The sequence below is a fragment of the Cucurbita pepo genome, chromosome LG01, assembly GCF_002806865.2.
Source record: "Cucurbita pepo subsp. pepo cultivar mu-cu-16 chromosome LG01, ASM280686v2, whole genome shotgun sequence".
In the NCBI taxonomy this organism is placed as follows: Eukaryota; Viridiplantae; Streptophyta; class Magnoliopsida; order Cucurbitales; family Cucurbitaceae; genus Cucurbita; species Cucurbita pepo.
In genome coordinates, this window is record NC_036638.1 from 8,770,681 (window position 1) to 8,798,083 (window position 27,403).

The 27,403-nt window shown below is 37.0% G+C and overlaps 7 protein-coding genes across 10 annotated transcripts; 6 read left to right on the forward strand and 1 right to left on the reverse strand.

The window, feature by feature from the left end:
- The first annotated feature begins 1,135 nt into the window (after positions 1–1,135).
- On the forward strand, positions 1,136–3,139 carry LOC111777257 (amino acid transporter AVT1I-like). The gene is made up of 3 exons (XM_023656784.1): positions 1,136–1,229; positions 1,326–1,933; positions 2,584–3,139. The coding sequence occupies exons 1-3, from the start codon at positions 1,136–1,138 to the stop codon at positions 3,094–3,096; spliced, it is 1,215 nt and encodes a 404-aa protein (XP_023512552.1). The 3' UTR covers positions 3,097–3,139.
- A 3,939-nt stretch (positions 3,140–7,078) lies between these two features.
- Positions 7,079–8,072, forward strand: LOC111809304 (extracellular ribonuclease LE-like). The gene is made up of 3 exons (XM_023695748.1): positions 7,079–7,243; positions 7,323–7,478; positions 7,557–8,072. Exons 1-3 carry the CDS (start codon positions 7,136–7,138, stop codon positions 7,977–7,979), a joined length of 687 nt encoding a protein of 228 aa, XP_023551516.1. The 5' UTR covers positions 7,079–7,135; the 3' UTR covers positions 7,980–8,072.
- Positions 8,073–9,012: 940 nt separating this feature from the next.
- On the forward strand, positions 9,013–9,993 carry LOC111807518 (ribonuclease 3-like). The gene is made up of 3 exons (XM_023693268.1): positions 9,013–9,198; positions 9,275–9,433; positions 9,507–9,993. The coding sequence occupies exons 1-3, from the start codon at positions 9,094–9,096 to the stop codon at positions 9,927–9,929; spliced, it is 687 nt and encodes a 228-aa protein (XP_023549036.1). The 5' UTR covers positions 9,013–9,093; the 3' UTR covers positions 9,930–9,993.
- A 3,353-nt stretch (positions 9,994–13,346) lies between these two features.
- LOC111806227 (beta-1,3-galactosyltransferase GALT1-like) lies at positions 13,347–17,937 on the forward strand. Of its 4 annotated transcripts, none has more exons than XM_023691591.1 (8): positions 13,347–13,365; positions 14,217–15,086; positions 15,497–15,723; positions 15,811–16,092; positions 16,473–16,601; positions 16,670–16,849; positions 17,247–17,354; positions 17,430–17,937. In XM_023691591.1, the coding sequence occupies exons 2-8, from the start codon at positions 14,333–14,335 to the stop codon at positions 17,643–17,645; spliced, it is 1,896 nt and encodes a 631-aa protein (XP_023547359.1). In that variant the 5' UTR covers positions 13,347–13,365; positions 14,217–14,332; the 3' UTR covers positions 17,646–17,937. The 4 variants fall into 4 exon arrangements, with proteins under 4 accessions (XP_023547359.1, XP_023547356.1, XP_023547357.1 ...); XM_023691588.1 differs by lacking the exon at positions 13,347–13,365 and adding an exon at positions 13,372–13,938; XM_023691589.1 differs by lacking the exon at positions 13,347–13,365 and adding an exon at positions 13,372–13,673.
- A 37-nt stretch (positions 17,938–17,974) lies between these two features.
- Positions 17,975–19,510, reverse strand: LOC111806273 (50S ribosomal protein L18). Its single transcript, XM_023691592.1, has 5 exons — positions 19,258–19,510; positions 18,887–19,121; positions 18,642–18,730; positions 18,408–18,560; positions 17,975–18,321 (listed from the first exon to the last, which is right to left on the reverse strand). Exons 2-5 carry the CDS (start codon positions 19,032–19,034, stop codon positions 18,166–18,168), a joined length of 546 nt encoding a protein of 181 aa, XP_023547360.1. The 5' UTR covers positions 19,035–19,121; positions 19,258–19,510; the 3' UTR covers positions 17,975–18,165.
- A 491-nt stretch (positions 19,511–20,001) lies between these two features.
- Positions 20,002–20,752, forward strand: LOC111806616 (E3 ubiquitin-protein ligase RING1-like). Its single transcript, XM_023691991.1, has one exon. It carries the CDS (start codon positions 20,112–20,114, stop codon positions 20,715–20,717), a length of 606 nt encoding a protein of 201 aa, XP_023547759.1. The 5' UTR covers positions 20,002–20,111; the 3' UTR covers positions 20,718–20,752.
- Positions 20,753–23,726: 2,974 nt separating this feature from the next.
- On the forward strand, positions 23,727–25,509 carry LOC111810427 (cyclic dof factor 1-like). The gene is made up of 2 exons (XM_023697135.1): positions 23,727–23,942; positions 24,218–25,509. The coding sequence occupies exons 1-2, from the start codon at positions 23,817–23,819 to the stop codon at positions 25,247–25,249; spliced, it is 1,158 nt and encodes a 385-aa protein (XP_023552903.1). The 5' UTR covers positions 23,727–23,816; the 3' UTR covers positions 25,250–25,509.
- Positions 25,510–27,403: the final 1,894 nt, after the last annotated feature.

Consider the following 27,403-nt stretch of genomic DNA (forward strand, 5'->3'; position numbering starts at 1 on the left):
TTACATTATCCATTCATTGTCATTTATTATTGGATCGAGACATAAAAAGACAGACAACTTGCTTTATATCATTATCAACCATGCAAATAATTGGGAGTGATAATTATTAAAGCTTTTTCATATCTATGGCACCATTACATCTTTTTCTTCCCAAGGTTAGAATCTCCTTTTAGAAAACGATATAAAATTTTGGAAGACTTACTAATTCAACAGGAACACGATATAAAATTTTAGAAGACTTACCAATTCAACATGAAAATAATATAAAACTTTCTAACATCTTAAATTTGGAGAGGAGAAAAACATTCATTATAAGGGTGTGGAAACCCCTGTCCCTAATAGACACGAGGAAAAACTTAAAAGAAAAAGGAAAAAAAACAATATCTATTTGCGGTGAGCTTGAATTGTTACAAACTTATACTTGTTGAAGTCAATTCAACAAATACATTATATTTTGTATTATATATAACGGCTCAAGTCCACAAATATTGTCATCTTTGAGCTTTTTCTTTCAGGCTTCCCTCAAGACTTTAAAACGCGTCTTTCAGAGTTATACTTGTTGGGCTTTTTCTTTATGGACTCTCCATTACGCGTTTCCATATACTTATAAGGGGTGTTTCGTTCTCCTCCCCAACCACCGTAAGATATAACATATTATAAATACATGAGCGAGGGAATTGAGCATGAGTTGCAACCTGGTAAGCTCATTTTTGAAGCTTGTAACTAACAATTAGGCGCTCAAAAGAACCTCTCTTGTGATATCAATCCTAGAAAAGAGGCATCTTTCAATTTACCACCGAACCCCATTTCCACCACTTTCTTTGATCATACTTTATTTTTAGTAAGAACACATCATTATCCAATATGGTTTCACAAAACCTCTCAACAAAATAAAATAACCCATAAAATGAAGTCATGGGCATGCCGTCGGTGCCATTTCCACTAATGCCTCGAACCAAACAAATAAATAATAATCAACTTTAATCAACTTTACAATTTTTGGAATTGAATCACAATTTAAACATTAGAATTATTAGGGATATGCAGACATTCATATCAAAGTAGGCCAACATCTAAACAGGTGAGCTCTCTTATATATATTTGGACTCATAGTAGTGCCAATTTAGGCCAAGTTATGGAGACCCAAAGCCAGCTTCCATCCACACAGCTTCAGCTTAAAGGCACCACCTTCCTAAGAACTTGCATCAATGGAATCAATGCATTATCAGGTTTTTGTGTAATTAAATCTCTATCTAATATTGGGTATTGATGAATTTTGATTATAAAAGAAGAAATGTTGTTGTTACTTTTGAATTTTTTTTTAGGTGTGGGGATATTATCAATTCCCTTTGCGCTTTCTCAAGGAGGGTGGCTTAGCTTGATCCTTCTGTCCTTGGTGGCAGCTGTTTGTTGGTATACGGGTCTACTTCTAAAGCGTTGTATGGACGCAAATCCAAGCGTGAGGACTTACCCTGACATTGGGTGGTTGGCTTTTGGATTCAAAGGAAAAATAATGGTGTCCGTTTTTGTATACATGGAGTTGTATTTGGTGGCTGTTGAGTTCTTGATATTAGAAGGTGATAATCTACAGAAGCTTTTTCCAAGCTCGGGTTTCAAATTTGGGAGTGTGAGTGTTGAAGGGAAGCAGATGTACATGGTGTTGGCTGCTGTTTTGATACTGCCAACCACATGCCTCAAGAGTTTGGGATTGCTAGCTTATGTTTCTTTTGGTGGGGTTTTGGCTTCTGTTGTTTTGGTTTTGTGTGTTGCTTGGGTTGGTGCTGTTGATGGTGTTGGATTTAACCAAAGAGATGAGCTTTTGAAACTACAAGGATTGCCCACCACTCTAAGCTTGTTTCTCTTTTGTTATTGTGGACATGCTGTTTTTCCAATGCTTTGCAACTCCATGAACAATAAAACCCAATTTCCAAAGGTAAACTCATAACCTTTATACTATTATATTCATTACCTACACGGTTAGAAACCACGATTCTCCATAAGTAGTATAATACCGTTTACTTTGAGCATAAACTCTTGTGCTTTACTTTTGATTTCCTGGCCTTAAACCTATGATCAACCCCTTAATTACCCAAGGTAGGACTCTTCTCCCAACAATCCTCCCTCGAACAAAGTACACCATAGAGCATCTCCCGAGGCCTATGGAGCCCTCGAACAACCTCCTCTTAATCGAGGCTCAACTCCTTCTCCAGAGCCCTAGAAAAAATACACCCTTTATTCGACATTTGAGAATTCTATTGACATGACTAAGTTAAGGGCATGACTCTGTGTGATGTCCCACATTGGTTGGGGAGGAGAACAAACCACGATTTATAAGAGTGTGGAAACCTTTCCCTAACATACGTGTTTTAAAGCCTTGAGGGGAAGCTTATGTACTAATTGAGAGGTATTGGTTACTTATAAACCCATGATTAACCCCTTAATTAGCCTAGACCCACACAAATATGTACCATTCTAAATATATTTCAGTGTTCATGCAAAGTTTATGGTAAAGACTTTTCAAATTCAAAGTGTAAATTGGATCGATTCAATGAAATAGAATGATAATGTAGTTTTTGATTGCAGGTTCTAATGGTTTGCTTTGTGGCAAGCACGATGAGTTATGGTTCGATGGCTATATTGGGGTACCTAATGTATGGGGAAAATATAAAGTCACAAGTGACTTTAAATCTTCCAACGCACAAAACCAGCACAAAAATAGCCATTTACACGACCCTCATCAATCCCATCACCAAATATGCAGCCATCATAAACCCAATTGCTATGGCCATAGAAGAGGCATCTCGTTTGTTCGCCACTCGGAGCATGGCCATCCTCATGAGAACTCTGCTTCTCTTCACCACCCTCATTCTGGCTTTGTCCATTCCCTTTTTTGCGTATGTTATGGCATTTACAGGCGCATTCTTAAGCGTAACCAATTGCATTCTCATCCCATGTTTATGCTATCTCAAGATCAACAAATCTGCACGTAAATTTGGATGGGAGTTGGTGGTGATTGTGGGAATTTTAGTGATGGGGTTTTCTGTTGGTATCTTAGGAACATGTTCCTCTATTAAGGAAATTGTAAAGCGTTTATGAAAGATGTTAACTTTCAGGTCACAAATTAATAAACGTACAAAATAATGTGTTGAATTAAATTCTCCACCAATCTAAACCGGACCTAAATGATTTCTCTCCTGCAAGATATGATGTACTTTGTTGATTTATTTTATATTTAGCAATAACGCCATGACAGCTAATCAATATTGTTTTTCTTGGACTTACGCTCAAGGTTTTTAAAACACGTTTAGTAGGAGAGGTTTCCACACCCTTATTTATAAGGAATGTTGGTTTTCCTCTTCCACCGATGTGAGATCTCATAACCCACCCCGTTAGAGGCCCGACGTCCTCGCCCACTGCTAACAAATATTGTCGAATTTTCTTTTCGGGCTTTCCCTCAAAGTTTTTAAAACGCTTCTTCTAGAGAAATGTTTATGGTTGAGAACAAAATTGACTATTTGTTATTTGTTAGAAGTGAGCTTATGATTCAGAAATAGACATCTGGCAGTGTGCCAGCAAAGACACTTGGCATCCAAGGGAGATGGACTGTAAGATCTCACATCGGTGGTTAAAGAGGAGAACGAAGCGTTATGAAGGTATGAGAACGTCTCCCTTGTAGACACATACATTTTAAAACTGTGAGGCTGATGGCGATACAAAACGGACAATATTTACTAGTGATGAGCTTGAACGGACATACTAGCATACGATCAGCTTCACCAATTCCAATAGACCAAACTTTTGAAGTGAATGGGTGGCAGTATCGGTGGATTATGGGTGAGGAAAAAAAAAAGTGATCTTTAATATTCTTACAGGCTCACATAAAGCTGATACAAAAAAGGGGTAACATTCTTTTCTATGCAGCTCTGGCTTTTCATATTTGTTTCAAAGTTTTACTTGCAACTTTTGCACAATAATAACGGCAGGTAGAAGGCAGTTCCTGGAGACAGGATAATGGAGAGCCAAAACCAGGTCACTCTCACAGGTGCCGCTTGGAGGCACCACCTTCTTGGCAACTGGTATCAAATTTGGGAGTCTAAAATTTGAAGCAAAGCAGATGTTTGTGGTGCTTACTGCCCTCATAATATTACCAACCACGTTTGGGTCAAGAAGTTGGGATCAATGGCGGCCTATGTTTCTTTTGGTAGTGTCTTGGCTTCTGGTGTTTTGATTTAGTGCACTTGATGCTGTCGGTTTCAACCAAAGAGATGTTCTTTTCAAACCTCAAGGATTGTCCACTACTCTTGAATTGTTTGCACAATAAAACTCAGTTACTAAATGGTTTTCCTCCTCTTTAATACTTGTTTATTTGTTTAGCCAATGATATTAGATTTTAAGATGAGTGGCCAATCATAAAACAATAAAAAATAAGTCTATTGAGAGAGATGGAAAGTATTCAAAATTAAGATATGATTAAATGTAGTTGAGATATGATTCAAAATATTCAAATGACCAAGATTTTAGGAAATTGTTAGTTGATTTGAATTTATTAAGATTTCTATAATTTACTATTTTTGGTTAGCGTATAAATCTATAAATATTGGAACGATGTAACTCTTCAAGCATCGAGTCAGAAAACAATAATAAAGTACGGTATCTTTGATTTATTCGTATCTCTATTCATATCTCTTTTAATATCTTTTTCCAAACAAATTTGGTATCAGAGCCAAGTTCCTGTCAACACGAGAGTGAGTGATTATTTTTTTCATAAAACAAAAATGTCAGTAGCTGGTTTTTCTTCCTTTGCACCGCTGTTACCGATCTTTAATGGTGAGAAATATGAATGGTGGAGCATCAAGATGAAGACCTTGCTCAGATCACAAGAGCTATGGGACTTGGTGGAGCACGGGTTTGTTGATCTATTAGAACCCACAATAGAAGAAAAGGAGAGACTAAGAGAAATCAAGAAAAACGATGCCAAGGCTCTATTCATTATTCAGCAAGCAGTTCATGAGACTATTTTTTCACGAATTGCAACAGCAACCACATCAAAGCAAGCATGGTCAATTATACAGAAGGAGTTTCAGGAAGATTCAAAGGTCATAACAGCGAAATTGAAATTTCTAAGACGTGATTTTGAAACTCTGCTCATGACGAATGGCGAATCAATTGCTGACTTTTTGTTAAGAGCAATGACAATAGTCAGTCAGATGCGTACTTATGGAGAGAAAATTTCAGACGAAACAATTGTTACAAAGGTGTTGAGAAGCTTACCTCCAAAGTTTGACCATGTGGTGGCTGTCATAGAAGAAGTTAAGGATCTATCAATACTCTCCATTGATGAACTAATGGGCTCGCTTCAAGCTCATGAGTCAAGAATCAATAGATTACCAGATCGGAATGAAGAAAAGACACTACAAGTGAAAGAAACAGCCAACAACGAAGGCAGTGAAAGAGAAAATATTCATTTAGCAGGTAGAAGTCGTGGAAGAGGAGGATTTCGCAGCTTCCATGGTGGTCGTGATTACAGGGATAGATGGAGAAATGATGAACAAAGACAGTTTAATGAATAAAGTAATATAAGGAAGGTCTTACAATGTTACCATTGCAGAAGGTACGGGCACGCTTATAACAACTCTTCTCTGGAAGAATTTTCGGATAAGACACCTCCAAAGACAAAGACAGTTCAATGAATAAAGTAATATAAGGAAGGTCTTACAATGTTACCATTGCAGAAGGTACGGGCACGCTTATAACAACTCTTCTCTGGAAGAATTTTCGGATAAGACACCTCCAAAGACAAAGACAGTTCAATGAATAAAGTAATATAAGGAAGGTCTTACAATGTTACCATTGCAGAAGGTACGGGCACGCTTATAACAACTCTTCTCTGGAAGAATTTTCGGATAAGACACCTCCAAAGACAAAGACAGTTCAATGAATAAAGTAATATAAGGAAGGTCTTACAATGTTACCATTGCAGAAGGTACGGGCACGCTTATAACAACTCTTCTCTGGAAGAATTTTCGGATAAGACACCTCGATTTGCTCTTGCTCTTTCAAAGAAGAGTGCGAGAAAGCCATGGTAAAAGAGACGTAGTACATTGATAAAAATGGAACATAGGATATGATTGACTTGCCAAACGAAAAGTTTTATGGAGATTTCCATATACAGTTTTATAGAGATTTCCATGGGACATGCAACCCATTGCGGTGGTTTGTTTATCAGTTAATAGAGATTTACAAGAGGTCTATGTAACACAACTAGAGNTGAACGAATTAGAAAATTCGACCTCCCAAGAAAAAAGAAAAAAGAAAAGAAAAAAAAAAAGACAATCACTCCAATTTTAAATCAGGTAAGTATTGAAATATGATTTAAAGTATTTAAAATTCAAAATTGAGATATGATTTAAAGTAGTTAGATATGATTAAAAGTACCCGGACAATAGGAGATTGTTAATAGATTTATATAAGCAATTGATTAACTCTTTAATCATTTAGTCAGAAAACAATAATAAGCACTCAACTTTGATCTATTCCTATCTCTTTCCATATCTCTTTCCCCAACATGTCCATCATCATCCATGAAGTGGTGGTGCAGTTAGCTAACGCATAGGTCTCACATTAATGACTAAAATTTCATAAAATTTAAATATCAAACATTTATAAGTCATCTTACCCAAACTTGGTTTCTCAATATTGTGCCAATTCCAGAACAAACTGAGTTTTGTTTCCAAACAGAAAGTTTTGAACTACTATGCCCTAAACTCCAAACAATTCTATTTTTTTTTTTTTGGTTAAAAATATCAACCAGTAAATCAAACTAAATTTTTCATATGACGACTAAAAAGGTCAATGCGATCCATGAATCCAAAGTCATAACATTTAAAAATAGACCCACAAAAATAGAACAAAACAAAACATTCACCGACATGGAGAAAATGATTATAGGTCCTTAACTGGCGCCAAAACAGACGTCATCAAGTTCCTGTCCAGCGGATATTCTTCCATAACCGCATCCATGGCCTCTGCCTTCCTAATACGTCTCTATAAAATCACCAATCAAATCATCGCAACTCCCATTCCAAATTCAAACACTACTGACTTCACCACTTTCTTCCCCCCAACCTAAATCCCCATGTCTTTCTTCACCCGCTTCCTTCTCATAAATCTCGCCATTTTCCAATGCCTTTCCCTCCTCTGTCTCGCCGCCAAGGACTTTGATTTCTTCTACTTCGTTCAAAGTGTAAGTATATTCAACTATAACACCCTACCCATTACCCAAGTTTCAATTTTTAACCCCTTTGTTTCTCTGTTTCCTGCAGTGGCCTGGCTCTTACTGCGACACTCGCCGAAGTTGCTGCTATCCCCAGGCTGGAAAACCCTCCCCTGACTTCAAAATCCACGGCCTTTGGCCCAATTACAACGATGGCACTTACCCCTCTAATTGTGACTCATCCAACCTCTTCGATCCATCCCAGGTATTTAACATCCCATACCTACATTTCTCTGGTTCCACAATTGTTTTTGTTTCATTACATTGTGGAGATGTGATATAGGTGTCAGATTTGGAGGACAGCATGCAGCGGGACTGGCCATCACTCGCTTGTCCAAGCAGCGACAGCACCAAATTCTGGGCGCATGAGTGGAACAAACACGGTACCTGCGCCGAATCCGTCGTAGACCAACATGCATATTTCAAGGCCGCTCTCAATCTTAAAACCCAAGCCGACATACTCAAAGCTCTTCAAACCGCAGGAATAAACCCAGATGGAGGTAGCTACAGTTTGAGTAAGATCAAGAGTGCCATTGAAGATGGAGTTAAGCTGAGCCCTGGAATCACCTGCAACACGGATGAGTCCGGCAACAGTCAATTGTATGAGGTTTACTTCTGCGTTGATTCTTCAGCCTCCAACTTCATCGACTGCCCTGTTTTCCCAGAAGGAAACTGTGATTCTTCCGTGGAGTTCCCCGAATTTTAGGGATTTCATGATCTGTTCATGTTTTAGGAAAATCAAACCTGTGTAAAATGGTTCACTCCATAACATATTCAATAACGAGACAAGGTTGATTAACTTTCATAATCTCTATGGATAATTTTCACTCAAAATCTAAGAAGATTGAATTATAAATTGAAAAATACTCGATGATCCAACAATTTAATTTTTAAATCATAATAAGTAACAATTTTGTTTCTATAGGGTGAGAAAATCTCGTGAAAATTAATCTTTATAATAAATTTTTTTATTAAATCTTAAATAGTATATCTTATAATAGAGATTAAATGGTTATTTATCAAAATTAAGAGAAGTATTAAATAGTTACCAAATAAGTTTAGACGAAAAATCCAATTCTTTTAAGGAAATAAAAAATATATTTGGGAAAAATCAATCCAAATTAATAGAAATTTAAAAACATGCCATCTAGAAATTTAAATTATTTAAAAAAATAAAATTGTTCGAGAATATTAAATATAAAAATTTTAAATTCATTAAAAAAATGTACGTTTGAAGTGAATGTTGCTTGCAAACAATTGAAATCATGTATTGAGTGTTCAAATTGGTGAGTGACAATCATTTTATTTGTTATTTGTCGTGGATTAAGGTATCAGTGGAGTAGTCTCACATTCTCTAATTAAAAGAAAATCATGAATTTATAAGTAAGAAATAATATTTACATTAGTACGTGACTTTCTAGAAAAACCAAATGCAAAGTGCTCAAAGTGGGCAATATCATACTATTGTGAAATGTCATTATTCTTAATATGGTATCAAAGTCATGCAGGTAACTTAATCATGTCAATAAAGGGTATACTTTACTCGAGGGAGTTGAGCACCAATTAAGCTCCGATTTGGTTCCTAAATGATTTCTCAAGATTGGGTTTAGGTGTTTAGATAATGTAGTGTTACACGCCGTCCCATCTACCATCTCCTTACTTAAAGAAAATTCATAGAAGACGGGGATTTAAAGAATGAACAAGCAAACGCAACCCCATATTTGTTTTTAAAAATCAAATTTTCACACCTATTCCTATGCCTATAAACTTGGATTGTGTTCTTCATCGTTCATTGAAACGCCAAGCAACAAGAAAAAACCATGAAGCCCAGCTACTCCATTTTCATATTCAACCTTCTTCTGTTGCAGTATCTATCACCCCTGTGTCTGGCTCAGGATTTCGATTTCTTCTACTTTGTACAGCAGGTGTGTGAGTGAGTATCTTTCATTTCTTACCCCAATTAATATCTCTATTGATACGAGACCTTTTTTTTTTTAACAGTGGCCCGGAGCATATTGCAATTCAAAGCAACAGCGGTGCTGCTACCCCAAAACAGGAAGGCCATCTGCAGATTTCGGGATTCATGGTCTCTGGCCTAATTACAAAGATGGAAGCTACCCATCCAACTGCAATTCCAACAGCGCTTTCGACCGAACCCAGGTAACCGAATTACCGGTGATTATAACATTCCAACACATTATGGGTTGTTTAATAACAAGTTGGTCCATATTAGATCTCAGAAGCATTAAGCAGCATGCAAAAGGACTGGCCGTCATTGAGCTGTCCAAGCAGCGATGGGTTAAGATTTTGGTCACACGAGTGGGAGAAACATGGGACATGCTCTGAGTCTGAACTCGACCAGAAAGAGTACTTCGAAGCAGCTATCAAACTGAAGGAGAAGGCCAATCTCCTGAAGCTCCTTAATGATGCAGGAATTGAAGCAAATGACGAGTTTTACAGTTTGGAGAGTATCAGAGAGGCGATACAGAAGGGGGTTGGGTTTACTCCGGGGATTCAATGTAACAAGGATTCAGGTGGGCACAGTCAACTGTACCAGGTTTATTTATGTGTGGATACCTCTGGTTCTGAGTTCATTAAATGCCCTGTTCTTCCCAGGGGAAAATGTTCTTCAAGTATTCAATTCTCCAAGTTCTAAATTAATCACTTTATGCCTTGTAATTTCATTCATTATGAATAAACCACCAATCATTTGCCTCTAGTAAGCTCTGCCTTCTTTTATTTCTTTCCTGCAATGGTCATCGTATATCCACCCAAGGGATTAGAACAGGTGTAGCATTGATCATAACATATGGTGGATCAAATTAAATTATATAACCATCTTACCAACATATTTCTGCATCATCTTTACATCATGCCTACCTGAGAAGATTAAAATCTATGTTTTCTTAGGTAACAGCGGTGTGCTAGTGAGTATGTTGAGTGTCACAACCTAACTATGAATAGAGTAGGTTGTGACTCTCACGTTGCGATAAGAAAAGCGGCGACCTTCAAGTGGTGCCCATCCGGCCACATGAGGGCCTAGACGAGTGCCATGATGCGACTAAGGAAGATGATGCATCATCTAACACACTACACAGAGTGACATTGAAGAGAAGTCGAGACATAAGCAAGATATGGGGAACGAGTAGGCAAGAGTGACAAAGATAGGCTTGTTGAAGAGTCGGATAGGGCTCTAGGCCTTAACCTCAAAAGTCAGAGTTCGCGAAGGAAATTTGGCATGTGATTCTTATATTGGCATGAAATAAGAATGCTCACAAAACCTGGTATCGCGCCAAAATTCCAAAATTCCTTCCGGAACCTCGAATTTTGAGGTTAAGGCTCGGGGCCCTACTCGGCCCTTCTACAAGCCTACCTTTGGCACTCTTGCCTACTCGTTCCTATTATCTTGCTTATGCTTCTCAACTTCTCTTCAATGCCCAATCTGTGTGATGTGTTAGATGATGCACCATCTTCCTTGGTCGCATCATGGCATTCGTCTAGGCCCTCAAGTGACCGGATGGCCGCTACTTGAGGGTCGCTGCTTCTTTTCTCGCAACGTGAGAGTCACAACCTACTCTTTCTCCCCAAATAACATCCATAGATTTCGGTTTAACCTAAAGTCGCTACTGTATACATATCATGACCATTTTATACGAAAATAATTCATTCAAAACTTTAACATAAAACATAGTTGGACTACATGTTTTTTTAAGGTCTTTAAATAAAATAACAAAAATTAAAATAAAATAAAGTAAAAGTGCCATATACTAACCTATGTACTACGAATTTAAATGCATACTAACCTATATTCTACGAAATTTAAATTGCAAATTACCCTATGCATGTGCTATGGTCTTCTTAGTCGCAATGTCACCGTTAGCCGTACAAGGGAGAGACTTGCCTTTACAAAGTAACACATGGCTTGAGTATTTTAAGAAATACTTAGGAGATGACCTCACTACTGGAGTTAGATGGAGTCACATATAATCATCATATCAGTCTATATTCTCTTAGACGGCTATCATAAGCAGATAATTGAATGTGTATTTACTGTTCTATACACGGCCCACATGTGTGAGTATGGACCCACCAGTTGATTCACACACCTCCTAGTCCCCTTTCTTGGTTGGGCTAGCATTCTCTGGAGCTATTGTTGTCGGACACCCATTAGGAATAATGACAAAATCATTTTCCTGCCTCGTAACGTACGCGTCCGTACCATCATAAAAGAAGGGTATTCCCTCATGCATGAGGTCCCAACATTTTCCTTTCATTACATCTACAACAACCTCTTCCGCTTCTTTATATCATATCATTTTATCAGAACTTTCCATGCATATATCGAGGTTGTGCATTATTACACCCCCACTTAAACTAGTCATAGTCATGACTTACTTGAAGGCACAACCACTGCTTGGATTGTAACAGTGAGCTCCCAACGGAGGATAGATTGTGAGATCCCACATCTATTGATAAAATAAACGAAACATTTCTTACAATGATGTAGAAACTACTAGTAGTGGGCTTGAGCTATTTCATACATGTATTCTCTTATGTTGATTCTAAGACAAATTATCCGTAACTACTTGAAATCATCGACATCGTAGCTGTCATGGAGATTTTCTTACGTCCTATCGTTTTTGTCATTTATCTAAATCAAGTATATGGGTTGTGCGATCTTATCTCTTTTATTTTTCATCTAAATAAAGTATGTGAGTTGTGTGATTTTAACCGTATATTTATTGCCTTGATGGCATAATCATTATGCTCCTTCTAATAACAATCAGACCATACATTACCATGTATTACCGGTCCTTATTTACTGCAGTGTACCCAACTTCAAGATACAGTACAGAAGGAGATATAATATTGGTGACTCATAAAGTTTGTTTCAATTTAATGTTTTGCCTAAATTTCAGCCTGGACAGCTTTCTTCTTCAGCGTCATCAATCTTCCCTTATATGTACTAATTTATTCATTATTATCAAAATAATTGTAATAAAAAAAATTATTTCTCATAATGTTTGCTTCCCCTCAATTAATAGGAAACATTTCTTATAACAGTGTAGAAATCTCTCCCTAACAAACACATTTTATAACCGTGAGATTGACAATAATATATAACGGGTCAAAGCGGACAATATTTGTTATGGTGGGGTTGGATTATTGCAAATGGTAATAAAGTAAGACATTAGGTAGTGTGCCAATGAGGATGCTAGACTCCCAAGAGAGATGGAACATGAGGCCCCGCATCAATTGAAAAAAAGAACGAAACATTTTCTTATAAGAAAACGAGTCATCCAAGAGTTGACACAAAAGTTGTTGTTATTGGTTTTCATATTAAGAAGTCATTTATTGCTTATATCCTCAATTTGGTTCCTTCTCATTTGTGTGGTAGATGAGTCATGTACTCTTTTTATAATTTGTTAAATGCACATTTTCATTACTATCTTTAAACTAAATAAAAATTTAAAAAACACACACACTTTTTTTTATTATTGGTAGATCATTCGGTTAAAAAGAGTTATTGAATTTGTCATAAAAAATTGCTTTATTTACTCTATTATTGAATAAAGAACGTTTACTTTTAACATAAGATATCTATAAAGAGGAGCTCGTGAATATAAACATTAATTTGTGTCTGTTTTTCTTTTTAGTCCATAGTATAATTTGAATCGAATTCCACTCAATTATACAACTCAATTCACATTCCTAACCCGTTTTAGGCGTTTGATCACAACGTCACCAGAAACTATTTTATTCCTTTAAAATTATAAAATTGCCACTAATCTTTACTACTGCTTTATAAATTCATTAAAAGCTGAATAAAAATTAGGAACAAAACATTTTTTATTTCCAAAAAAAATAAAATAATCTATCTTTGTTGGAAAATTGAACTGCCGTCCAAGGGCAGCCATAGACTCAGCTTTTCAATTTGTAAATGAAATTAAAAAGTGGAGTTGAAAATAAATAACGAACCTCCTTCGAAAAAATGTCCAATCAGAATCGGCCACGTCCAACGGTGATTTAAATTATTTATAAAAGACGGCTTCATGGCATTGGACTTGTCGCGAAGGAGGAGCGACGACCAGGTAGCACGGAAGATAGTCCCGTTACCTATTTTATTTATTTAATTAATTTGTTGACGACAGGTAGTTGCATTGTTAAAATTAAATTAAATTAATAATTTATGAAATTTGAAGTTTGATAATCTGTGCTTAGACGTCGACTCCAAGCTTGGAACCACAGCGATCTATTACTCACTGCAACTTCCCCTTTCTTTCTCTGTTCTCCCTCGTTTTCTTCTTCTTCTTCTTCTTCTTCTTCTTCTTCAACCTCTCTAATTTGTTGTTTTCTCTGCATTTCACTCCGCCAGGACTTTCCTCTTTACATTTTCAAGGTAAACTTGCTGTCCCTCTCTACTTTTTCTTTATACGTTCTTCTCCGATTGACTGTTGAGGTTCTCAGTGCTTCTTCTATGGAACGATACATTGTTTTTGGATCTCCTTGTGTTTTCCGTCGCCGGAATTTCCTACTCGAACAACGCGGCGTTTTGTTTTGTTTTGTTTTTTTGTTTTATACTTGTTAAAATTTCGAGACATTGTACCTGGTGAAGTGCGGATGAATTGTTTGTTGTTTCTGTTCAGTCTTCCATTTCCTTTCTGGTACACTTACTAATTCTATTTGAGTGTAGCGTTTTTTTTTTTTTTTTTCTTTTTGAGAAAATGTTTTGTTGTGATTTACGCGGGATGTGAGTTAGGATTATTTATGTTGGCATTATTTGCAGAAATTGGCTGCCCGATACTCTTGTGCATTGAGTTAGTATTGAATCGATATTCTGCAATGAATGCATGTCGAAACTCTTATTTAAACTATATCCACCATTTTTTCCGAGAGATATCTGTTCTTTATTATCAATTCTTTCCTGTAAATATGTTTTCAGAATTAGTCTCGAGGAACAACGTTTCAAGCTATTGCCACTTTAGTTTCGATTATGCTTTATGATGGTGGAGTTTGGGCTTAGAGCTTTTGCCTATTAGCAATTGTTCGGTCGCCGGAATGAAGAAAAGTTATGGACGGGTTCTGGTTGCATCCTTTTGTATGTTGCTGTTGATGGTTTATGTTATCTCGAGAAGTTCAACTCGGCAAAATTATTATGCAACTCGCTCGTTCAATTCCGTTGATCCTCTTCAGTGGCTCAATCCTGCAGTTCCATCTGTAGTTCAAAATCCTGAAATTGCTTATCAAGTGATTACTGCCGACTCCATAATATCCAGTCTCTTCACTCAGGGGAATTTTACTAATGAAGAGAGACAATATCTTCAGACTTGGAATCATTTAAGAAGCATTACTAATTATACCCGAGGGTTGCCTAATGCAGTAGAGGCCATCAAGGAAGCAGGAGGTGTATGGAACAATCTCAAGACTTCGATCGAAAAGGAAAGGCTTGGTTCTACAAATGAAAGTGCACGTGCAAAAGAGAAGCAATGCCCTCATTTTCTGACCAAAATGAATGCAACGAAACTTGACAACAATGGCCATAACCTAAGAATGCCTTGTGGCCTTACTCAGGGTTCTTCCATCACAATCATTGGAATTCCAGATGGTCTTCTTGGTAACTTTCAAATTGACTTGACAGGGGAACCACTGCCTGGGGAGCCTGATCCATCCATCATTTTGCATTATAATGTTAGGCTTTTGGGAGATAAGTTAACTGAGGATCCTGTAATTGTCCAGAACACCTGGACAGTTTCTCAAGATTGGGGAGAAGAAGAGCGATGTCCATCCTCTGTGTCTGACGACAATGGAAAAGGTATAGATGTCTATCACATTTCCTTTAAATAATTCCATGCATGCCCATTAATGTAAAATAACTAATTTAGTCAATTTTCTGTATTTAAAATATGGAGTCTCGATTGAAATCTGTTGATTCTATTTATGAACAATTCAAGTTTGCTTACAAATGATCTCACCTTGAAACTTTGTTACAAAACAGGCCATATGTGCAATATTGTACTATGGCTTGCTGATGGGAGAATTAGTACAACGTCCACTCGAACTACCTAATGTGTTTCATAATTGGTTTATCAATGGCCTGGGAAATTGGGAACGTAGCATCCACTAACTTCGTAACATTAAAATGAACACATATTTTTCTGCCTCCCTTAACTGAGCATTGTTTCCATTCACTTTGAAATTAATGTTGTTGATTTTATATGCTAGTGGATGAATTGGAAAAATGCAACAAGATAGTAGGTAATGTCGAAACTCGACTTTCTGAATTGAACAAGAATTTCAACAAATCAAAATCTACGGTGCAAGGAGCTAAAGCAAAACCATACTTCCCCTTCAAACTTGGGCATCCATTTGCTGCTACACTTAGAGTTGGAGTAGATGGAATCCAGACGACAGTCGATGGAAAGCATGTTACATCTTTTGCTTACCGTGAAGTAATGTCACCCATTCTTGTATTAATTGTCTTTACATTGATCTCTGAACGATCAATCTTATGCTGTTTTGGCTTGCTTCTTATTCAGACTTTGGAGCCATGGCTAGTCAGTGAAGTAAAGATTTCAGGAGACTTGAAATTAATTTCTGTCCTGGCAAGTGGTTTACCCACATCCGAGGATTCAGATCATATTGTTAATATAGAAGCATTGAAATCAATTCCCCTCTCTCCGGATAGACCATTAGATCTTTTCATTGGTGTTTTCTCCACAGCAAACAATTTTAAGTACCGAATGGCCGTTCGTAGAACGTGGATGCAGTATCCTGAAGTACGGTCAGGGTCTGTTGCAGTCCGCTTTTTTGTTGGGTTGGTGAGCTTCGCATATACTCTTCTTCGACTGAAAAGAACTTTGCCTCTTTAGGCTACCTATTCATTTTGAACCTGGTGGTTTCATAAGATAGTCAAGCTATTTTCGCATGAACCTCATAGTTTACTTCCAATGTTTATCTTTGAGCCTCATGGCCACTTCTAAGTCTGCTCACAAAGTGAAAGTGAGTGAGGTGTTTCATAAGATCGGCTACACTATTTCAAAATTTCATTATTAGAATACTTGAAACGGAATGATTCATCAGTTGTTCGTATGAAATTCTTCCATGCTTATGTTTCTTTCATCATCTACCTCTTAAAATTCCTATATTATGAATAAATGTCAGTGCTTTACAATCAGTTTGCATCATTTGCGTTTTACAGCATAAGAACCAAATAGTCAATGAGGAAGTGTGGGATGAGGCCCGAACATATGGTGACATACAGATGATGCCTTTTGTTGACTACTACAGCCTTATTACATGGAAAACGTTGGGTATCTGCATCTTTGGGGTAAAGATTCGTTCTTGAACTGAATGATGTGAGTTTAGCATTATGATTTAATCTCACCATTCCGGCAGGCAGAAATTGCTTCAGCAAAGTATATCATGAAGACAGATGATGATGCCTTTGTTCGAGTGGATGAAGTTTTAGCTTCTTTAAACAGGATCAATGCACAAAGTGGATTGCTTTATGGACTCATCAACTCAGATTCTCAACCTCACAGAGACCCTGATAGCAAGTGGTACATTGGTACGGAGGTAATTTTCATCTCTGGTTTTTACTTATACGGGCAAAGGATCTAACATTGCGTGGATAACCCAAGGCTAAATATTCATTTCTATTTTCTCACTTTTATGGGTCTTATCTCTCCTTTGCTTTACTGAAATATCTGATTTGCAATATGAAAATAACTACCCTGAAAGAAACGCTAACATGCGAGCATTTGTTCCCCCACGTTTGAGTTTGTCTACTTTGAATTTGGCCGATTTTTCTGTTAAAAAAGAGTTTGTCGAATGTGGAATAATGTTCGCATTTTTCAACAAGCTTGCTCAGAATTTGGGTTCCATTGGCCTATGTAGCGCATACTCGATCAATTTAATAAAAGCAAATAAGTTCTTTTATACCATTTTATATTCATTAATTGCTCCATTGTAGGAATGGCCCGAAGAGAATTATCCAACATGGGCCCATGGTCCTGGGTATGTAGTGTCTAGTGACATAGCTAAGACGATATCCAAAAAGTACAAAGAAGGCAGCTTAAAGGTATCTGTTATTTCTTTGCTCGAAGAAGGTATTATTCCATAAATGATATGCTAAATCAGGATGTTATATCCTCAGATGTTTAAATTAGAAGATGTAGCCATGGGAATCTGGATAGAAAACATGAAGAGAGAGGGCCTTGATATTCGTTACGAGAAGGACGAGAGAATTCATATTGAAGGCTGCAAGTATAATTATGTGGTTGCTCACTATCAGGGACCTCAGGAGATGCTCTGTTTGTGGCAAAAACTTCAGGAAGGAAATGGTGTTAGATGCTGTGGTCCTGATAACTAAGATGACTTGTGTTCTAAGCAGCCTGGAAATTGAGTAGCCATGCTGACGATCACAAACCAGATAGACTAAACAACCATACCAGGATTGATCCCCTGAAAGAGAAGAGGTAACATGAGAAATTTTACACCCTCTTAACAATTGCTGTATAATTAGGTGTTACGGTAGAGAAGAATATTTAGTATAGAGTTGCTTGAAATTTTGAACATTTCAAGTAACCGAGAGAGATGTTAGAATGAGCGTTGTAGCCTGCACAGTTAGTATATAGTAACAATAGCTGATCAATTGAATTTTACCACATCATGCATAATCACAATTCGATTTCAGTGATGTTTGCGCTGAAAATGGTTTCTGTTAAATTTGATCAACGATAGATTTCTATCGAGTGTCTCAGAGTTTTATTGTCCTAACGATAATTCACTCACCGGCGTGACACCTTGGCTTTTAACAAGAGATACACAGCAGACTTTGTTATTATAACAGGCATTTACATTTACAACTTGGCTTAGTTCTTGGCATATATCTATCGTTGCAAGAACCCATAGCCCGAAATTGCAATTTCAAAGGCTTGCATTTTCTCTCCACGAGCAAATCCATTTCGATCGTAAGATGATATTTCATGTATGTTCAAGTCTTCACATGCCTTCACAAGTTCTTCACCAACATGCTGAGCAGCTTCCTGTAATCGCCAAAACAACAAAAAAGAAATCAGACCCTTTTGTATTTAATAGTAGTTTGTTAACAGGACTTTTGAGGAAGACTTACGATGGTGGTGCATGAGGGACTTGGACGCATAGATTTCTGTAAGGTGCTTCCATAAAACAGGCACTTCTTGTTCTGGTCGTCAACCAGCATTGCATACAACTGCTTATCAGAACAGAATACTGAAAGCCTTGGTTTTGTCGAACTGCCATTATACTGCTTGGCGTTGAAAACCATCAAATGTAATGAGAAAATTAAAAGAGTTCCAATGTTAGTATAAATGTATTTTGTGCATACCTTTTTCTGGAACCTCCTATTTCTAACTTTTGCACTTTCTGTTTTAGAGTTTCCTCTTGCTTGGATCATCAACGGCTTCACATCGCAATCTACACGGAATGCAGGAACTCGTTATAAAACAAAATCCATCTGGTTCCAGTAATTTGTATAATAGAAATATGCCAGTTTGTGTCCAACATCGTCCAAGAACAGAACCACAGATTATCATACAGATTAGGAGCTAATGCACGTATTGATTCACTTACGTCTACGTTTCAAGCTGGGAAAGTTAAATGGCTTTGACTGGAACCAGAAGGGGGTAGAAGTTTTCGATAGCAGACCAGGAACATTTAGAAAATGCATGCCACCATTAACTTTTTCAAAATTTATTGTATTGAGAGGTAAAGAGGGCATTCTTGAAATGATTTTTATGCCCAATATATGTTGTACGACAGGGTCTTCGTCAGTCAGGAATTTCGTCGAGCACGTTGCACGCAATCCCTGAAAAATTGGTTGACAATCCAGAACACAAAGGCAATCAAAACCCAATCACCGTATTGAAAACAAGACTCATGAATAGCTACACCCAACGGAAATAAGGAAAGAAAAAGGCCCACAACCCAGAAGTTTTGATTACCTGGGAGAGAAGATTTTAGCTAAGTGAAATGCAGAAAAACCATCGGTAAGCTACGTGAAGCTACCAGTCTAGTCAGTGTTCCGCCGGAATGAATGTGGCTTGGCTGTGTGTGCCGTTGAAATTCTCCCCGCCGGCAACTTGGCCTCCTCGCGACAGCAGGAGAAAATACGTTTCCTCCTCCGCGTATACGTTGAAATTCTCTTCCTTTTCTTGAAGTCCAACCCTCAAATATCTTCTCAAAATTGTCTCTTTTTATTGGGTAAGCACTTAGCTTTATTTTTTTTTTATAATAAATATATTTAATCCTTAATCAATTACCATTATATGAAATTCATTCAATTTTAACCAAAAAAAAAAAAAATTATGTTATAAACTGGTATACATTATTGTATCATAGGCTAAATTATAACTAAAATTAAAGTCATGATCAACTCAAAGTGGATAACATTATACCATTATTGAAGTCCGTGATTATAACATAATTTCAGAGCCATGGAGAGGAAAGGTTGTTCGAGTTTTATTAACCTCAGAGGAGACTCTATGGTATCTAATATCATACCATTGTAGAGGTCTATAATTGCTGACATGATATTAGAGCTATATTTGATGACTTTATAAGTCTCCAGAAATGGTTGTGTAGGGTCCGATAGATTGTATAATTATGTGATATGCTTAATAGAGTTGTTTACCAATTTAGCATACCTTAAATTAAGGTCATAATTTCCACCAATGTTANTTCTTCTCCACCCTTCTTCTTCCTTCTTCAACCCCTCCTCTTAAAACCCTCTCCCCACTTCCCCTCTTCCCCTCATTCCACTCTCTAATTCCCTCTGTTTTCCTCTGTTTCCTCATTAATGGCTTCCGACCCAGTCGCTTCTGAGCTTTCTTCTGCCTTCGAAAGCCTGGTTTTCATCAACAGAGACATCTCTCCCATCGCACCCCTTTTCTTGGGTTTCGCCTCCGTCATCCGTTCAGCCGACCCTCAATCCCCAAATCCAGAAATTCAAACAATACCCACTTTGCCGAACCGATTCATCTTCTTTAATCCCTTTCCCCCTCAATTGATGGTGATCCATGCCACTCCAAAGGAAGGCCAACCCCCTGCCTCTAAAGCCTCCATCAAAGCCATGCCCTCTCTCCCTGTCTCTGAACTTACTGAATGTGTGATTTGTTTAGAGGAGATTGAAGCGGGTGACCTCGCCAAACAAATGCCCTGTACCCATAAATTCCATGGCGATTGCATTGAGAAGTGGCTGGAGTTACATGGGTCGTGCCCTATTTGTCGATATCAGATGCCAATTGACGATGAAGATGAAGGAAAGAAGATTGATGAAGAAGGATCAGAGAGAAGAGGAGAAAGGGAGATTTGGGTAAGTTTCTCTTTTGATAATGTTACCAGAAATGGGGAATCTGTTCAAACCCCCCCTTCAACAGATTCTGATCATTCTTTTGTACAGTGAAATGCTTATAAATATCATTATAATTTTTTCAATCCTCATTACCACTCATCGATACTTTTACTTGTTTAGCAAGAACAATTCACAAAAACAGATTAGATGTCTGATTCTTTTGGATTAAGTTAAGAATTCACATGAGACATTTTGATGAACACATTTATTCTATCAAACTCTCCCAGTTGGCTTTGGAGTGTGCCAAGGATTCGCTTCAGAAACTGGATAGTCATTGTACTGGAAATCCATTCTATCATTCAATAACTTTTGCAGTGGCTGCTTCTTCTGCCATTGAACAAACCCATCAATTCAAAATCATTTCATTTAATAATACATATACACATACCTGACGTGCAGCTTGGGAAGCTGAAAAATCTTGACCAAGATGGATCATAATTGCAGCTCCTGTGAATATAGAAACTTATTAAGATGAACTGAGAATGAAACTAAACAAGGTTTGAAGGTTGTGTACCTGATGCAGAGAGGAGTAGAGAGAGAAGGATCAAAACCATAAGGAAGTGTTGGGTTTGGCCTGCCATTTTCATTACACGGTTTTGATCTTCATCCACTTGTAGCTCTCATGTTTAAGTGTTTATATGTATATATTGCAAGATGATGGGTTGGTGAAATGAAGCACATAGATCTTTGATTTAAGCTTAAACTCTTTGTTTGGATCTCAAAGTCACAAATTGAGTGGGGATTACAGAAAGAAGAGTTATATATATGAAATGATGAACAAATTGTGGTGTTTCATGACTTGCTTTGATCCACCATGGAAGTGGAGAATGAGAAGGAATGAAGAAACAGAGCACAGAAAACAATGGGAAGAACTATGATGAACAAGTTTGAAAAACCATTTTGGTCAACCTTGTAATGGATTGTGAATGGGAATTTTGCCATTGTAATCCCATCTGGTCGCCCAAAGCAACCTCATTTCTCACTAAATTTGACACCATCATTATTATCAAATATTTTCGTGTGGGTAACTTCCATTTGCATTAAAACTTGACTACCAAACCCATCCAATCAAATATGGTGTCCTTCCCATTTATATCATCATCCTCCTCTTTCTTTCACAATGATTCATGATTAGCCAGAAAAAAAATCTAAGTCGATTATTAAGGGTAGTTCTATTGACAAGATTTTGTGAACGTTATTGCTACCATGGAGACTTCTATGTACTTCAACGTCACACTTTTTGGTCAATTATATATGTCTTAATAAGTTAGGTTATGCTTACTCTACCATCATGGTCGAGATTAAGGCTAAGGATAATTTATGTTTAAGGCATGTTTTGGAGTGCAAACAGTGTCTCACATCATCAGTTCATTCATTAGTGTGTGACTTTTTAGATGATTCTAAGAGCAAAATCAAGTGGATTTTGCTCTACATGAATAGTGTGACGTATGAATGAATTAAAATGTTTAAATTATATCTATATAATAAAAATAGCAGTTTAAATAGTTGAGATAAAAAGTTTCAATTGGGAAATGATTGGGCCTAATGGTGTAAATATGGGACTTTTGGGGGGGGCATTATCTGCTAAACCATAGAGGATGAAGGCAGGGGCAATTTGGGGAACATATATTTAAACTGGACACGTGTCCATCACTAAAGAGAGAATATGCCTCCTAACTGGACGGATGACAGCCACTAGAACAAGATATTTCAAAACGAAAGATGTCCTCCTGTCTGCTACCGACACGTGTTCATTAACCTTTTTGTAGTGTAGATGGACGGCTGGGATGCGTTTAGATGAGGCTTTTCGTGTATCTTTTGTTCGCGGGAACTTGATGGAGACGGAGCTGATGTGGAAGAAGACAGTTATTAAGTCACTGCCAGATATGTGTGGCACCGTGGTGGGCCACTCCGCCACGTGTTTATTTTACAGCTCAGCTATCCCGGCGCCGAGTACTCGCCCAAAAACTCGACGCCCAAAACTCTTCTGAACTCATAATGACATGGGACCAAATTTATTTATGGGTTCAAATTTCATTTACATCGTCATCTATAAATTTAAAAGAATAATAAAAAGTCAATGACCAATTAAATAATTATAAAATTGGTAATTTATTAGGCATATTGTTAGAAAATTTTAAATATGAAGAACACTATTCACACCTAAATTGAAATAAATAAAAATAAAATTGACTTATGATTTAAAAAATATATCTAAAAAGTAGATTAAAAAAAAAAAACCAGGCATAGATTGAAATAATGTCCATAAACATAATTTTAAAAATATAGTTATTAAACAAAAGCTTAAATAATTAAATTTTAAGAATAATAATCATTTTTTTTCTTGTTTTCTATGACTATTCTTTTACCATAAATGTTACATGTCCACGTGTTAACACACATTAATATAGATATTTAAAATTATGTCAGATTAAAAGATATATTTTTTTAAAAAATATAGTAGTGAAATTTTAATTTAGTTTTTAATAGCAACATTTTTAATATAATAAATAATATTTTATAAATTTAAGTATGAATTATAATATATTTATCGATAAAATATAATTTAACGGTTCACATTAATTATTAATTTTTCTTTCACTATAAGTAATTTATATTAAATTACTTTGATATAGGAACCTAAAATTTACAACAAGAAAGGTTTAAAAAGCATAAACAAAAGAGATTATGATTAGGGGGCAAAAGAGCAGAGCCTAAAGGCACCTACAAAATTAATGTTAAATAATTAATTAGCCATAAAATTAGGGAGGAAGAAAGTAAACGAGGTGGCCGAGGAATTGACCGGAGGGAGAAAAGTTGGAAGACGAGTAATCGAGAGGAGTGAGAAACGTGGCGATGCTGACATGGAATAAAAAGGAAAAAAAAATCTTTTTAACCAATGTGGGGGATCTAACAGCACAACAAGGATCTTCTGTGGCCACATGAAATTGTGGTCCACAGTATTTACCCCATTGCTGACGTGGAACCGCCCACGTTGACATTGTCATCTTAAACCTCCTTCTCCATTCTTTTTCTTTCTCTCTGTCTCAAACTTCTCTCTCTGGTCGGCCAAACCAGACAGACGAACCCATAGAAAAAAAAAAGAGGGATTTGAAGGTTAGATTGTCGGGTTTGTTGTTGAATCCGAGAATGAAAATGGGTGAAGTCGAAGTCAGAGATCCAACCATAAAGTTGTTTGGAAAGACGATTGCTTTGCCGCTCAACCATGGCGGTTTTGTTTCTTCAGAATCCTCTGTTCCTAAAGCTCGCCAAAAGGTACCACTTTTTCATGGCTTACTCTGTTTCGTCATTTCAGAGTCTCTGTCAATATGGCCTTTACCTTTTTCTCTCTTTCTGGGTTTTCTGGTTTTTTGTTGTTCTTCCAGTTTTTAACGATTTTCAGTTACATGAAAGACTATTAATCCGATCTTTTTCTGTTCGGGTTTTGATAATTGGATTGAACTGAGTTTAGTCCTTAATCCTCTGTTATTTAGCCTTAATCCTCTGTTATTCTGTGTATTAAGACATCAAATTTAAACTTTCCTGCACAGGGAATCTCATACGAAGAATTGGCATCACAAAAACAGGGGAATGGCAGTGCGAATCAAATTACAAATCAAGCAACGTCTGAAGTGAGTGAGAACCAATCAGAAGAAAGAGAAATTTCATCTCCAAGAGCTTCCAAAAATGGAGAACAGAGTGAAACAAGCATCTCCCCTGACAACAAAACCTCAAAAAAACCAGACAAAATTCTTCCTTGCCCTCGATGTAACAGCACGGACACCAAATTCTGTTACTACAACAACTACAATGTCAATCAACCTCGTCATTTTTGCAAGAATTGTCAAAGATATTGGACCGCCGGCGGGACCATGAGAAACGTTCCGGTCGGTGCCGGCCGTCGAAAAAACAAAAGCTGTTCATCTTCCCATTTATGTCAGTTTATAATTCCCGACGGTGGAATTCACCACCATCAATTTCTCGGGAAAAATGGAACCTTTCTTACGTTTGGATCAGATTCTTCGATTTTCAACTCACAAAACTGTAACCAAAACGGAGATGACCATTCGAGTAAATCTTCAATTACAGCTTCCAATTCCTCGGACAGAGGAGATAAAATCACCTCACAGCAAACAACCGTGAAAAATGTTTTGCCTTTCACACCTCAATTACAGTCATTTACAGGGCATTCATTGCCTTATTCTTCAATGGCCCCGCCGCCGTTCTACCCCACTGGGTTTCCAGTGTCGTATTACCCTGTTCTGCCGTACTGGGGCTGCACGAACCCGCCATCTCCGTCGGTAATTAATCACAATGCTCAAAATTCTCTCACAAACACTTCTGTATTGGGGAAACGTTTGAAAGTGGATGATCCGAATGAAGCTGCAAAGAGCTCCATACGATCAACACTTGGAATTAGGCATGAAAAGGCTGCTGCAAGTTCAATCAAAGGCGGTGCCCTTTTTGCTTCTTTCCAACAAGCTGCAAAGGGGAAAGAAGTAAACCACATTGAAAGTTGGTCGCTTTTGCAGGCTAATCCAGCAGCCTTTTCTCGGGCTTTGAAATTCCATGAGATTGCTTAGAGCATTAGAGTGGAAATTCTTGTTATTTTCCCAGCAGAGGCAGTTTAACGAAGACAAGACTGTAGCACACATCCAACACGAAGACTCCACCTGAGTGGAACCCATGTTTGGTGGTGGCTGGGGCATTTGCTCATGTCGAGCTTTCTTGTGCATTATTATTACAAGTGAGATATATATACCTCTTCTGCCCTGATGGAACGCTACATTTTTGGCTGTGTAACACACATATATATTATATATACTTTGAAATAAATTATACTTCAGACCATACGATATTGACTGCTTTGCTTTGAGCATAAGTCTTAGGCTTTTCCAAAATGACTCGTATGAATGAATATGTATTCTTTTTACTTATAAACCCATAATCATTCTCTAAATTAGCCAATTTGAGACTCAACGAACGACTACTAAAAATCTCTCCTCAAATATTCATCAATTTGTGTTAACTCTCAAGCAATTACTTTTCATCAAGAAAGTTCGCTCTCTTTGTCTAATCATATGAGATCCCATATTAGTTGGAGAGGGGAACGTAGTACTTTTTATAAGGATGTGAAAAATTCTCTCTAGCATACGTGTTTTAAAGACTTTGAGGAGAAATCTGAGAGGGAAACCTCGAAGAGGGCAATATCCATGAGTGGTGGACTTGGGTTGTTACAAATCAACTAAACAAATAATCAACGTAGACAATTGTGAGATCTCACATTGGTTGGAGGGGAGGAAACGAAATATTTCTTATAAGAGTATGGAAACCCTAAATACATTTTAAAACTGTTAGGTTAACAACACCACGTAACGGATTAAAGCATACATATTACACCAATATGCAACCTTTAGTTGACCTCTTATAACAACTTTTTATATGCTGAGTGAGTGATCATCCTATTGTGATAATTGGTGGGTTTGCTATGGACACATAGAGACCACATGTTGTTGTACACTAAGATTGATTGCCATTGGGGAGGGGACCCAATTGCATGTGATGCCATAAACTTTCATTATCATTGTTCCCATCTTCCACCTTCGCTTTCCCTCTTCTGCTTCCTTCATCCATTTTCATTTACATCATCATCTTCTTTACTTGTATGTCTATTCCTATACCAAATATTGTTTGATAGCAACAATTCAGCTTTTGAGTTGCTAAAGGAAAAGGGTTTGTCCTGATCGATAAATTGTGGTTCAAACGAGCTTTAATTTAGTTAAACAAAATCATGTAGGGATTTGATCTCAAATTAAAACCAATAATAATAATAATAATAATAATAATGCATGGTTCTTGGAGAAAGTGTGTTGAAAGCAAAGTTTGGAAAAGTGATAGCAACTCTGCAATGTGTGCACCCAAAAAGGCAGATTTGGACAAAGATGGAACAGCTTGTGAGTTTGAAGTGTCCCCTTCAAGTGGACAACTCCAAATAACTCACCACTTGGGAGTTTGTATATCATCAGATATTCATCATCTTCCCTCCTCAGATGATGCATAGAGCCTGGGCTCAACCCACCTTCCCCTCAATTTCTCTATCCATTCATAAACTACTTCACACACCCCCAAATCCTTGCTTCTTGGGCCAATTTCCATTCTTGGTTCTCTCCTTAAAAATAATTCTTTTATATATATATATATATATACACATGTTAGCCTTGCGAGATCCCACGTTGGTTATAGAGAGAAACGAAACATTGTGAAAACCTCTCCCTAACATACATGTTTTAAAATCTTGAGGAGAAGCTCGAAAGAAAAAGCCCATAAATAACAATATCTATCGGCGATAGGTTTGGACTGTTACAATATACTATCACGAACCCCTATTAGAAAATATCTTAATAGATGAACTAGTTAAAAAGATAGCAGAAATGATCATTGAAGTAAATTTTCTTTTACCTAAACAATGGTATGTCGAGCTAAGAAATAAAATATATGATATAAGATTATGACAAAATAAGATACGTCGAGTCTTACTAGTATTTAATACCAAATCTTTTACTCGAAAANAAAAAAAAAAAAAAAAAAAAAAAAAAAAAAAAAAAAAAAAAAAAAAAAAAAAAAAAAAAAAAAAAAAAAAAAAAAAAACAATATGTGAACAAGCCAAGTTTGAAATCACAAGTTGCTTGACATGAATGGCACAAAACACAGACAGTACAAGTCGAGGAAACATAGGA